At 41.3% G+C, this 15,008-nt stretch overlaps 1 protein-coding gene across 1 annotated transcript in view; it reads right to left on the reverse strand.

Annotated features, from left to right (window-relative positions):
- LOC118370105 (nck-associated protein 1-like) overlaps window positions 1–14,959 on the reverse strand; it is a 53,326-nt gene extending 38,367 nt beyond the window's left edge. Inside the window, exons 1-2 of the mRNA XM_035754904.2 lie at window positions 14,569–14,959; window positions 757–867 (exon numbers count right to left, since the gene is read on the reverse strand). Coding sequence (XP_035610797.1) covers window positions 757–867; window positions 14,569–14,676 — 219 coding nt within the window. The 5' untranslated portion in view covers window positions 14,677–14,959. The remainder of the gene's footprint in view (window positions 1–756; window positions 868–14,568) is intronic.
- Window positions 14,960–15,008: the final 49 nt, after the last annotated feature.

The following is a 15,008-nucleotide window of genomic DNA, read 5'->3' on the forward strand; positions in this document are numbered from 1 at the left end:
GGTGAATCCAGGTGAAAGATATGATCCCTTATTGATGTCACTTAAACCCACTTCAAATCAGTGTAGATGTATTTTTGAAATGTATTTAACTAGGCAAGTCAGTTAAGAACAAATTCTTAATTACAATGACGGCCTACACTGAGCCAATTGTGCGCCGCACTATGGGACTCCCAATCACGGCCGCGTGTGATACACCCTGGAATCAAACCAGGGTGTCTGTAGTGACACCTCAAGCACCGAGATGTAGTGACGCCTCAAGCACCGAGATGCAGTGCCTTAGACTGCTGTGCCACTTGGGAGCCCAGGTGAGGAGACGGGTTAAAAAAATATATTTTTAAGCCGCGCGACAATTGAGACATGGATTGTGTAATGTGTGCCATTCAGAGGGTGAACGGGGTATGGTAGTAGGTGCCACGCAGACCAGTTTGTCTCAAGAACTGCAACGCTACTGGGTTTCACAGTCAACAGTTTCCTGAGTGTATCAAGAAGGTGTTCTTAATGTTTTCTACACTCAGCATATTTAATTTACAATTTAGTCATTAAGAAGACTATCGTATCCAGAGCGACTTACAGTAGTGAGGGGATACATGTTCATACTGTTCATCTGTGGGAATCGAACCCACTACCCTGGCGTTACAAGCGCCATGCTCTACCAACCGACTGCATGGCAGTTACTGCCTCTCGAACACTCACAGACAAAAATCAATAACATTAATGCAATATCCTACTGCATAAGGCCATTTTGAATAAACTTACATTATTGTTTCGCGTCTCTATTGCAGGGAATTTCCGTACGATAAACTTAACCACCGACTCCAAGTTTTTGTCCACCAGGTATGACGGCTTTGCTTTGGGGTCGCCGCATGCCTAAAGTGGAGAGGGAAGAGAACAGAAAGATGCTACAGCAGAGTCATCTTTTGAATACTGGCTGATTCTCATTGAGCAGCATTGTTAGTCAAATAAGAAGGTTGTTAATTAAGTTCATGATTGACAGGATGAACAGGCAGAGTGAAAATGGTTTCATTTTTGCTGAGAAATGGAGTGAGCAGAGAGAGAAACGAGAACAAAACATTCTGCACAAGGTCTCCTGTTTAGGTCTCGTCATTTAAAAATGCCATCTAGAACCAATAGGTTAAATGCAGTTTTTTGTTTTAAATTATGATAAGTTTTTCATTGGGCAGTTCTCTACAAAAGAGATTGTTCTTAAAGGGGAAGTACACCTAAAATAAAACATTTACCAAGTAATTCCATACATTGAAACTAGTTAGGTGGAGTTAAGACTTCACCCCCTTTCTCCCTACAGTCTAGAACAGGAAAGCTGCAAAAACGGGTCACGTGATTCCTCACGTTTCTTTGGAAACTACTAGCTCTGCTCCGTTGTCATTCAAAGACGTATTGTAGACAAATTCTTTGTTAACCTATTTAGCCGTATGCCTTCAATTTATCACATTCATAAAAAGAAACAGCCCTTTTTCAGGACCCGGTCTTACAAAAATCATTTGTAAAAATCCAAATAACTTCACAGATCTTCATTGTAAAGGGTTTAAACATGGTTTCACATGTTTGTTCAATTAACCATAAAAAAATATGAATAAGCACCTGTGGAACGGTCGTTAAGACACCAACAGCTTACAGACAGTAGGCAATTAAGGTCACAGTTATGAAAACTTAGGACACTAAGGAGGCCTTTCTACTGACTCTGAAAAACACCATAAGAAAGATGCTCTGCTCATCTGCGTGAACGTGCCTTAGGCATGCTGCAAGGAGGCATGAGGACTGCAGATGTGGCCAGGGCAATAAATTGCTATGTCCGTACTGTGAGACACCTAAGAAAGTGCTACAGCGAGACAGGATGGACAGCTGATCGTCCTCGCAGTGGCAGACCATGTTTAACAACACCTGCACAGGATCGGTACATCCAAACATCACACCTGCGGGACATGTACAGGATGCAACAACTGCCCAAGTTCCATCAGGAACGCACCATCCCTCCATCAGTGCTCAAACTCAGCCTATTGCGGACAGAGAGGCTGGACTGAGGGCCTGTAGGCATGTTGTAAGGCAGGTCCTCACCAGACATCACCGGCAAGAACGCCGCAGGGGTGATGGTCGGATTCGCGTTTATCATCGAAGGAATGACCGTTATACAGAGGCCTGTACTATGGAGCGGGATCGATTTGGAGGTGGAGGGCCTGTCATGGTCTGGGGCGGTGTGTCACAGCATCATCAGACTGAGCTTGTCGTCATTGCAGGCAATCTCAACATTGGTCGTTACAGAGAAGACATCCTCCTCCCGCATGTGGTACTCTTCCTGCAGGCTCATCCTGACATGACCCTCCAGAATGACAATGCCACCAGCCATACTGCCCGTTCTGTGTGTGATTTCCTGCAGGACAGGAATGTCAGTGTTCTGCCATGGCCAGCGAAGCGCCCGGATCTCAATCCCATTGAGCAAGTCTGGGACCTGTTGGATCGGAGGGTGAGGACTAGGGCCATCCCCCGAAAAATGTCAGGGAACTTGGGTGTGGGGTAACATCTCACAGCAAGAACTGGCAAATCTGGTGCAGTCCATATGGAGGAGATGCAGCTGGTGGCCACACCAGATACTGAGTGTTACTTTTGATTTTGACCCCCTCCCCCTTTGTTCAGGGACACATTATTCAATTTGTTAGTCACATGTCTGTGGAACTTGTTCAATTAGTCTCAGTTGTTGAATCTTATGTTCATATAAATATTTACACATGTTAAGTTTGCTGAAAATAAACAGTTGACAGTGAGAGGAGGTTTCTTTTTTGCTGAGTTTATAATGAATTAAAATGCCTTTATTTGTATGGCGTGTTCAATGAAAACAAAGAAACTGACGCCTTTCGGCTGAGCTACTTTGATCAAAAGTAGTATCAGTTTTGAGTCAGGAAATGTATACTTTTCCACTTTAAATATTTATCTAAAATAATCAGATGTTTTATGTGGCTGACTGCAACAGCAGAGATGGGTAAAAATGGTGCATGTGCGCTCGTGGGGCAAACTGATGCACAGTGCATTCAGAAAGTATTCAGACCCCTTCCCTTTTCCCAAACTTTTTTAGCGGTACAGCCTTATTCTAAAATGAATTAAATGAATGTTGTTCTTCAACAATCTACATACAATACCCCATTATGACAAAGCAAAAACAGGTTTAGATTTTTTTGCAAACGTATTAAATAAAAAACAGAAATACTTTATTTACATAAATATTCAGACCCTTTGCTATGAGACTTGAAATTGAGCTCAGGTGCATCCTATTTCCATTGATCATCCTTGAGATGTTTCTACAACTTGATTGGAGACACCAAGACTCTTAGAGCTGGCTGCCTGGCCACACTAAGCAATCGGGGGGGAGAAGGGCCTTGGTCAATGAGGAGGTGACCAAGAACACGATGGTCACTCTGATAGAGCTCGAGAGTTCCTCTGTGGAAATGGGAGAACCTTCGAGGATAACCTTTTCTGCAGCACTCCACCAATCAGTTCTTTATGGTAGAATGGCCACACGTAAGCCACTCCTCAGTAAAACGCGCATGACAGCCTGCTTGGAGTTTGCCAAAAGGCACCTAAAGGACTCTCAGACCTTGAGAAACAAGATGCTCTGGTCTGATAAAACCAAGATTGAACTCTTTGGCCTGAATGCCAAGAATAATGTCTGGAGGAAACCTGGCACCATCCCTACGGTGATGCATGGTGGTGGCAGCATCATGCTGTGGGGATGTTTTTCAGCGGCAGGGACTGGGAGAATAGTCCGGTTGAGGGAAAGATGAACAGAGCAAAGTACAGAGAGATCCTTGATGAAAGCTAGAGCGCTCAGGACCTCAGACTAGGGCAAAAGGTTTCACCTTCCAACAAGACATTGACCCTAAGCATACAGCCAAGACAACGCAGGAGTGCCCCAGCCAGAACCCAGACTTGAACCCCATCGGACATCTCTGGAGAGACCTGAAAATAGCTTTGCAGCAAAGCTCCCCATCCAACCTGACAGAGCTTGATAGGATCGGGAGACAAGAATGGGTGAAACTCCCCAAATACAGGTGTGCCAAGCTTGTAGCATCATACCCAACGAAGACTTGAGGCTGTAATCGCTGCCAAAGTACTGGGTAAAGGGTCATAATACTTATTTAAATGTGAAATGTCAATTTTTAATAATTAAAACATTTACAAACATTTTAAAAACAAGTTTTGCTTCGTCATTGAGGTATTGTGAGTAGATAAAGGAAAATAATAATTTCATACATCTTTGAATAAGGCTGTAACGTAACAAAATGTGGAAAACATCAAGGAGCCTGAATGATTTCCGAATGCACTGTTTATGTACTCATTTGGAGCTTGACACCACACGGTAAGCACTTTATATAAGACATCTAGGGAAGAAGGCAAAGTTTCACTATTTTCCATTGAAAGATAGCCAGATGGAGAAGATGGCTAGTAGCGATAAAAACTGGAAATACTACGTAAACATTCCTACAGACAATATTGCAAATGTATCATGAAGTCCCATGGTGCCACAAATAACTGAGGTCAATATCCCCATCTCACTCACAGGTTCTGGCCTCAATGGATCGGTCTTCAAACAACTAAGCAACAGCAAGCGCCTCCGGCACCCATGTGAGTTGATGTTGTGTGAAAATATCCAGTAGACCTTTTCCAAATGTGTTGGCTAGCCATGATTATTTTCATGACAACATTTCAGGCAACTGTACAGCCTTGTGTGGAATACCTGGCCGCAGGAACCACCTGGGGTATATTATTTCCCAGTCTGCTCTATTGTTTCTCTGTAACTCCCTCCCCCTGTCAATAGGGGCCATGAGTATCCTAACAATATAATTTACATGAAGAACAATGGCCATAACAAAAATGCTTTATAGGTTAGTAAACATGGAATCACTTGACTTATGTTTGGGCAGAAGTTACTCCTTTTTCAATACACATGATACTAATTTGGAATATAATAATGAAAATGTGGACAGGGAACAAGCTACTTGAATAACTTGATAGACCTTTATATAAGCATTTTTATTATAAAATAGATCATATTATGCTATGTGATGTACATGCGTGAAGTAATATTAAGTACCATATTTCCTGTTTACAACATAAGCTACCGGTATTTTGTGAAACAAAAATGATCACTAAGAGTAAGTCTGTGTGTGTACCATGTAAACATGTCTAACTGCCCTCTGCATTAATGGTGTACGTGAGAAACACTTGATCCTAAATAAAAAAAAGTGCAAGCAGTGGGTGGCCAAACATTTTTTTTTAAATAAATGAACAAAAAAACTTTTGCAGTTCAGGGAGAAACTGGTTGACCAGGTGCTGGAGTGGTAACAACATCCAACGGTGATTTACAAGAATCCTTAATCCCACCTGCCCAAGCCTACTATAATCTTCCAGCCAACATTACAAGAGGAGAGACCTGAGAAAGGACCTGGTTTGAAGATATCGCTCCAGAATGAAGCAGACACAAAGACTTTCATGATGCACATTGCTAACATTATGTAGTATACTAGTTTAAATATTTATATATGTAACTAAACAATGTTTGAATGTTTTGTATTCCAGTTGTGGTCGATTTGCATGGATATTCTTTATTTTTGCAGTCACAGTACCTAACCTGACAAACAAATCAGTCTGGGAGCAGCACATACCTGGGAGTCTTTCACTTCCTGAAAACCAGGGGAGACCCCCTAAGGCAGTGGATATTTGGCTCAGACGGTATTCAACACGAAGGATGGGAGAGGACCCACTTCAAAGCTATGCTGAATGAGACTAGGGATGAGCATTTGACTGTTGAGAACTCACATGAAATATCTAATTTACACCCAAGTCAATACTTTGTAAAAGTACCTTTGACAGCGATTACAGCCGCAAGTCTTTCTGTGTACATCTCAAAGAGCATTCCACACCTGCATTGTGTAACATTTGCCCGTTATCTTTTCAAAATTCTTCGAGCTCTGTCAAATTGGTTGTTGATAACCAATTTTCAGGTCTTTCCATAGATCTTCAAGTAGATGTACATCAAAACTATAACTCTGTCACTGTCACCGTCTTCTTGGTAAGGAACTCCAGCGTAGATTTGACCTTGTGTCGTAGGGTTATTGTCTGCTGAAAGGTGAACCAGGTTTTCCGCTACGATTCCGCCTGTGTTAAACTCCATTCCGTTTATTTATTATCCTGAAAAACTCCCCAGTCCTTAAAGATTACAAGCATACCCATAACATGACACAGCCACCACTATGCTTGAAAATATGGGGAGTGGTACTCAGTAATGTGTTGTATTTGCCCCAAACATAACACTTTACATTCAGGACAAAAAGTGAATTCCTTCCTATGCGGCAACTGAGTTAGGAAGGACGCCCGTATCTTCATAGTGACTGGGTGTATTGCTACACCATTCAGAGTGTAATTCATAACTTTACCATGCTCAATGGGATATTCAATGTCTGCTTTTTATTTTAGCCATCTACCAATAGGTGCCCTTTTTTGTGCAGTATCAGAAAACCACCTTGGTCTTTGTAGTTGAATCTGTATTTGAAATTCACTGCTCGACCGAGGGACCTTACAGATAATTGCATGTGGGGTATATAGATAAGGTTAAACACTATTATTGCCATATGTCCATGAAACTGGTTATGCAAATTTTTACTCCTGAACTTATTTAGGCTCACCTTAAAAAAGGGGTTGAAAACTTAATATAATAATAATAATATATGCCATTTAGCAGACACTTTTATCCAAAGCGACTTACAGTCATGTGTGCATACATTCTACGTATGGGTGGTCCCGGGAATCGAACCCACTACCCTGGCGTTACAAGCGCCATGCTTAGACTCAAGACATTTCAGCATTTCATTTTAAATCATTTGTAAACGTTTCGAAAAACATAATTCTACTGTAACATTGTGATATTGTGTGTAGGCCAATTGTTTTTAAATGTGTGCAATTTAATCAATTTTAAATTCAGGCTGTAACATTGTTAGTTGAGAGTACTTATATATATATATATATATATTTTGCTAATTCATATGCTTTCAATAAAACAAAAAATGTGTGACTGACAGCAGAGCTAGCAGTGCACAAAGACATCACATTACCTGTTTTAGCAGCTTTCCAGTTCTAGTCTGCAAGGAGAGAGGGGGAGAAGGAGGACTCCACCTAACTAGTTTCAATGTATGGAATCACTTGGGACATTTTGGATTTTAGGTCAACTTCCCCTTTAACATGGTGGTAAAGCAGCATGCATTTTGGGCACACGTGTCATAAGGTGAACAGGATGCTGTGCATGCATGTGTTGTCATCACATAGGTTAATAATGATAGTTACTAAACCTTATGGTGTGTGTGTGTGTGTGTGTGGGGACACCAACTGTAATACTATACCACAAATCGTTGGAGGAAGTAGGCTTGTATTTGAAAACGGTGGGCAGTCAAAACATCAGGGTCAAGCTCATTAGGGCACGCAAACAATTTGCCACATCAAAATGAAAATACACAGAATGATACGTCACCTACAGAGGCTATTGTGTATCTTCATCCACTATAAAGCCAATCACCGTTGGTCAACAATTAACTGCCAATAACACAACTATAAAAAGTATTAAAAAGCTTTCAATTAGACAATTAAGCTCTTTTTCTGCACTTAAAAACAGTGATTGGATAAATTGGTTGAACTGGTTAACGAGGCTCTGTGGGGTGTCAAGCATTCTAATGCTGTCCTGGTGTTGCCTACAGTGGGGGTGTCATAAAACCAGTTTCCCAATATTCAGAAGTATTATGGCAAAGAAACAAAACATGCCCTTCCTTGTTGACACTAACCAGATGGCCACAGCTAGATGATTACCTAGCAAGATGGCAAAGAAACAATTTAATTCGCACTCCATAATCCCATACGGCCAGTGTCAGACCATAGCTAGCTAGCTAAACATTTGGCTAACGATAACATATTCACTAGCTAGCTCAACATAGCTAGCTAGCCAGCCAGCCAAGGACACTGCACTAACTTGGCAGCTAACAACCATTGTGATTAATTATAGTGTCAATACTACCTACAGTGGTTATAGCTAGCTTGGAAGTATGTAGTGTTGTGTGCATTGCAACTCTACACTTAGCTAGCTACCATCCCATAGCCTACATTGCATTTGAAGTGTGACTGGCTCATCCGTGGACGTACGAAGAAAATGCCCTTGTCATTTTTTGTTGTTGACTCCCCCACGTGGGGGTTAATGCTCTCAAAATGGCTCAAAGTCAAGTTGTTGGCCACTGACAAGTATTGCGATTCTAGGTTTGTAGCTACCGGGTCGGCAGGCAACAGGTCCTGCTTTTGTTCTAGCAAGAGAAGGGAGGACCACCAACTGTGATAATCTAACTGGGACTTCTCTGTGCATTTCATGCTTTACGTTATTGAAGAAAACAGTCCTAATGTTGGAAACAAACAGCCTTATGTAGTCAGCCAGTGTCACATTTGTTTATTTTCCAAGATACAGCACAGCAAGCGCTTAAAAGGATCAAAGGATTTAATCCAATAGAACATTTTGCATAGCAGCATCATGACACTGTTATTGTGAGGACCCTAGCCTATAGTAGCAGTTAGTATGGATGATGTTGCTAGCTACATAACGGCAGTCTTCATTTGAGAAAGAGGGGCGATACGAAGATCTGAGACGAAACAGAGCCTGTAAGTCTAAAAGAGTGACATTACGTGTTTGTTTTTTCAACAAATAGGTTAAAAAGCTACAACAGGAATGGCATGCAAGTATCTAGACTATACTACACATATAGGCTTGGTGGTTTGCAACACAAAACTACTGAAGGGCAAGGATTTAAGAATGGGAGAGAAAAGTACAACACGAAACACCATGTTTCTCAACACACAGCAACACAGTAGCTGTCAATCAAAAGCATTTCTATTGTAATTCTGCTTTTAAAGACCATTTTTCTGGCAATTGCTCAATGAGACGGGAAACAAAAGCACTCCGATTTGGCAACACAGACCTCTTATAGCAGCTGTACCAACACTATGCGCTAAGGCACTGTGGTTAACATAGAGAAGGGTCATGAAAAATGAGACTAGGTAGAAGGCGATAGGAAAGGAAGGTTGAGATTTGGGGAAAGGCGAAAAGCTGTGCAAACCTTCCAAACTTGTCCTTGCTGGAGGAGGCGCATTGCAACAGAAAGAGAGAAAGGTATACATCAACACAGGCTCTTCAGTAACTAACATGCATATCTAATTGCAAACAACTGGTTTTGGAGATAATTCTACATTCTAATATGTTAGTTATACAGGCCAAGGACTTAGGCCTATGTTATGCCACATAGGGGGGACCTTCTTATCTAGGCCTATGTGAGTGTCCCAAACTGTCATTCATTCAATACTGATGGTATTAATTATGGTGTAGTCTACGTTGTCCCTATTATAAGAACCTCGACCTCCAGGAGTGGGGTGCTCTGTAAGCTTCTCTCCGTCTAGCCTATAGGCTTCCTGAGGACACTGGAGATTCGAGGGTTGTAAGGGTGAATAAGCAGAAAGAACAGCATGCAAGAGAAGCATAAATCAGGGATGGAAAGGGACAAAAGAGGCATCACTTTCCCTGCTAGGGGGAAATTCAGGTTAACTAATTAAACAACAGAAATACGATCTACATGATCAATCTCTGTGTGTAAAATAAAAAGTGGTTCATGTGAACCTAACTCTCAGCTGAAAAATGTAAAGAAAGCAATCCAATGTCAGTTGTTGCTTAGACTTTACTGCAAATGACACTCAAGTCTAGAGAAAAAAAAAACAATACACGAATATTGCAGTTAGCCATGACAGACTTTATAATATAATTCTTGTGACCACACACATCTACAGTTGAAGTCAGTTGAAGTTTACATAAACTAGTTTTAATGACTCCAACCTAAATGTTTCAACCACTCCACAAATTTCTTGTTAACAAACTATAGTTTTGGCAAGTCGGTTAGGACATCTACTTTGTGCATGACACAAGCAATTTTTCCAACAATTGTTAACAGAGATTATTTCACATATAATTCAATGTATCATAATGTCAGTGGGTCAGAACTTTACATACACTAAGTAGACTGTGCCTTTATACAGCTTGGATAATTCCAGAAAAATGATGTCATGGCTTTACAAGCCTCTGATAGGCTAATTGACATCATTTGAGTCAATTGGATGTGTACCTGTGGATGTATTTCAAGGCCTACCTTCAAATTCAGTGCCTCTTTGCTTGACATCATGGGAAAATCAAAAGAAATCCACCAAGACCACAGAAACACTCCTGAAGGTAACACGTTTATCTGTACAAACAATAGTATGCAAGTATAAACACCATGGGACCACGCAGCTGTCATACCGCTCAGGAAGGAGATGCGTTTTGTCTCCTAGAGATGAACATACTTTGATGTGAAAAGTAAAATCAATCCCAGAACAACAGCAAAGGACCTTGTGAAGATGCTGGAGGAAACAGGTACAAAAGTATCTATAGCCACAGTAAATCGAGTCATATATCGACAGCAAGGAAGAAGCCTATGCTCCAAAACCACCATAAAAAACAGACTACGGTTTGCAACTGCACATGGGGACAAAGATCGTACTTTTTGGAGAAATGTCCTCTCGTCTGATGAAACAAAAATATAACTGTTTGGCCACAATGACCATCGTTATGTTTGGAGGAAAAAGGGGGAGGCTTGCAAGCCGAAGAACACCATCCCAACCGTGAAGCACGGGGGTGGCAACGTCATGTTGTGGGGGTGCTTGGCTGCAGGAGGGACTGGTGCACTTCACAAAATAGATGGCTGCATGACGCAGGGAAATTATGTGGATATATTGAAGCAACATATCAAGACATCAATCAGGAAGTTAAAGCTTGGTCGCAAATGGGTCTTCCAAATGGACAATGACCCCAAGCATACTTCCAAAGTTGTGGCAAAATGGCTGAAGGACAACAAAGTCTAGGTATTGGAGTTGCCATCACAAAGCCCTGACCTCAATCCAATAGAAAGTTTGTGGGCAGAACTGAAAAAGTGTGTGTGTTCAAGGAGGCCTACAAACCTGACTCGGTTACAAAATTCACCCAACTTATCGTGGGAAGCTTGTGGAAGGCTACCCGAAACATTTGACCTGAGTTAAGCAATGCTACCAAATTCTAATTGAGTGTATGTAAACTTCTGACCCAGTAGGATGTGATGAAAGAAAGAAATTCTGAAATATAGAATTCTCTACTGTTATTCTGACATTTCACATTCTTAAAATAAAGTGGTGATCCCAACTGACCTAAGACAGGGCATTTTTACTAGGATTAAATGTCAGGATTTGTGAAACTGAGTTTAAATCTATTTGGCTAAGGTGCATGTAAACTTCCGACATCAACTGAAGTATCCTAGCAAAACTAGTGCATGATTGTGTGAAGACAGTTTGCCTGACTCAGTAAATTGGATTATGGCCTACACTTGCAGACAGGAAAGTGAATAGAATATAAGCATCACATGACAGACACTGGGCTCCGATACAGTCCTGTCGCTATGGTTCAGAAAGACAGAGACTGGCTAGGCCACCTTGCCTCATTCACACTATAGCCCTACAGCCAAACCAAGCCAAGCTGAACTGTAAGGCCTGTATTGGGCTTGCCTGGTTACACATCCACCATAGTTGCTAGAACTGTGATGGAAACAACAATGTGAAAGGAAAATAGAGCCAACAGTACAGTTTGCGTAGGGATGGACACGTCCATTTAGATATCCGTATAAACGTTAGTATTCGATTACTTGAGTGACTGCCAAATTACTATTTGATATGTTACTTTGGTTTTGATTTTACAGATACAATCCATAGCATTTCCTGACGTTCAATAGAGAGCAATAGTAATGGCATATTTTTGTAGGCACTACTCCGCCATGGCTCTTTGGCCAAAGCTTATGGGGAAATTAATGTTTTTTTTTTTAATGGGGAAATGCCGAAAATAAGGTCTGTCGTTTCACACAGGTTTAGGAGATCTTATACGTTTTGTGCTATGAGATACAGTATGTAACCACTCAAATTCATAGACATAGCTTTGACCATTCATGATATCAAAATTATAGTTTTAACCATGTTGAGGCTATAGGCCTACAGTGTTTCTTTACAATTACATTGCTTACAAATAGTGGAGTAAAACAAGCTTATATATGTTGGGTTCCGATAGGGTACAACAGTTGAGTTGAACTAAACTCATTCGTTTTTTGTTGTTGTTATATCCTCAAGAATCATTGAGCTTGACATTAACGCTTGTCCGCTTCGCAAGTAAAAAATACAAAATAAATTAAAAAGCAGATTATAGATTGTCCATACGGGCAAGTAAAAAATGGTTTAAAAATAACGTTAAAATCTATATCAAATTAATATCAATTAATATATTAATTAATATATCAATTAAGCTACACCGATCAGCACCGGATCAAAATGTTCTCCGGATGTGCCGTGTTGCGCACGGTCCTCCCAATCTCTGCAGAGCGCATCAGTGTACAATTATTGTAGGCCTGCATTGACAGGCACTAGCAGTCTTTCAATCCTGCAGTCAAGAGATGCATTTATTTTTTTATATCAAAATGTGCCAAGCCACACGTGTTGATATTCATTGCTAGTTAGTGAGTTACTTGCCCAGTTACAGCAAATGTTTGGTCAGCAAAGAAAATCCTGGAAAAGTCCAGGTGTGTGCATCACCTCTGTGTGTGCCAGTGGGCCGTTGCCAGAGGAGAGAGAGACATTGCAGCAGCAGGTCAAATAATACAACAAACTAGCTTGATTCAATTCAAAACATAGTGTAGTTTGGCTGGTTATCTCACTAGTTAACTATTAGCATGTATTAATACAATTGTCATGTGTGATCCCCCCATTTTTGGCAAAGAGATGCATTTATAGACTAATACAAATCAGTAGCGGATTTAGGTGCGGGCAGCATCTTGCCGGGGCGCAGCATGTGGCGCCCCCTAGTGCGGGCGCTGAATGGGGGGGGTTCGCCCAGGGCGCCATATTGAAACAAATAGCCAAACCAAAAACTGCAGACAAAAATGCTTTCTGCTACTAAGATTTGAGAGATGTAGGCTAAACTGACAACGGAGTGAAGAGCAGAAATCTCAACGGGCAAGCAAGTCGCAGCAATGAAGAACAAGAAGGGGGGGAGAATTCTGTCAGGGGGAGATTTTCAGCACAACACCATCCATCATGTTTTATTTTACCTTTATTTAACTAGGCAAGTCAGTTAAGAACAAATTCTTATTTTCAATGACAGCCTAGGAACAGTGGGTTAACTGCCTGTTCAGGGGCAGAACGACAGATTTGTACCTTGTCAGCTTGGGGATTCGATCTTGCAACCTTTCGGTTATAAATCCAACGCTCCGACCACTAGGCTACCTGCCGTTTTCTCTAAACAGCTACTATAAGGTTCAGCTAACTTTAGCCACCAATAGGAATCAATGGGAGTGATATAGTCTCGCAGTGTCAGACCTAGGAGCAAGAGGACCTTGTCAGGCGAGGATGTCGGATTCTCTTGGACATTTCGAAATGGGAAAAAAAAAACATTTTACTGGGAGGGACCTCTTTAAAATGCACACAACAAATCGTTAACTACTTTGCTTAGAAGTTGCCCACCTTAGCCATTTGGTACCTGAATCATTGAATGAGGGAATTAATTAATAAAGAGTATTTGGTTGCAATTGTAATGTTGCATGCTGGCCAACAATCCAGGAGAGATACTGGGTGTACAGGCTTTTGCTCAAGCCCTGCGCTAACACCACACACACAAAAAGTCAGCTGCTCAACAAGACCTTGATAAAGATTAGATCAAAATCATGCACACCCAGTAGCGCTCCAAATGGAGGGTTTTATACCGTAGTCTATCATTGCAGTATTTTACTTTGCTGCACACCCAGTATTGTGATTTGATACTGTGATTTCAATGTGATTCGATGTTCTAAATATATTGCTCACCACGTCTCTGCTGCAGATGGACAAGAGCGAGCCGTGAGAAACTGGTTTTGATCAATCATGGAAATAAGTGCTCTAAACATATTGCGATAGTCAAAACGATATCGACTAAAATACACCCCCCCATCACTACTAGCATGCTACCTAAATTGCTGTCATCAACACGTTCACTTATCACACTCAACAACAATCAATTGAAGGGTTTGGGGGCTGACCATAGTTAGCTAGCTAACTAATGTGTGGATTCTTGAAATCAGACATATTATCTATAATGATAGCTAGATAGTAGACCGTACATTATGCCGTTTCTGGCTATGCACCCACCCGAGCTTTCTGCCTAACTAGGTAACTACTACAAGAGGAGGGCGATTAGCTAGCAGTCTGTCTACCATTACAAGCAGGCTAGCTAGCATTAAGGCCTTTCACAATGATTCCTGACCATTCCCGATGCTTTGCACCAGTCATGTAACGTTATATTATTAGAACCAAACACAGGTTTCCATTTAACTACCTAAGAATGGATGCATATATATATACACATTTATGAACTTAAGAAGAATGTAACAGACATATCTTAGTTACCTTTTTGATGTTATAGATCCGGGTGAGCATCCCGATTCCCCTGTCGTTAAGGATGGTAAATTTCTCTGCCAGCTTTTGCTGGCTCGGCTGCAATGCCCCCCGTGACATTTTACTTGTTCAAGGTGTTTCTCAAACCAAAATGTGTCCTGTATCTTCGCAGTACAGTGTTGGTATAGAATAAATACTTGCTATAATAAAAATCGTGTTACAATTCGTCCATTTAAGGAAAACATCAAGGCTAACAAACCCACCCCACGGTCTCCCTGTTTTTCCTTTCTCGCTACCTAGGTGTTGCCCCCGCTCAGAACGAGGCTGCTCCCTGCAACACGACTCTGTTCACGTGACACAATCCCGTTCATATTTCCCATTTGTGTCATTGTGACAGGGTAGCTTGCCGGATAGCTTGCGTTCGGAAATACGTTAGTTTGCAATAAAACGCG

Source organism: Oncorhynchus keta, chromosome 37 (genome assembly GCF_023373465.1).
Source record: "Oncorhynchus keta strain PuntledgeMale-10-30-2019 chromosome 37, Oket_V2, whole genome shotgun sequence".
Lineage (NCBI taxonomy): Eukaryota > Metazoa > Chordata > Actinopteri > Salmoniformes > Salmonidae > Oncorhynchus > Oncorhynchus keta.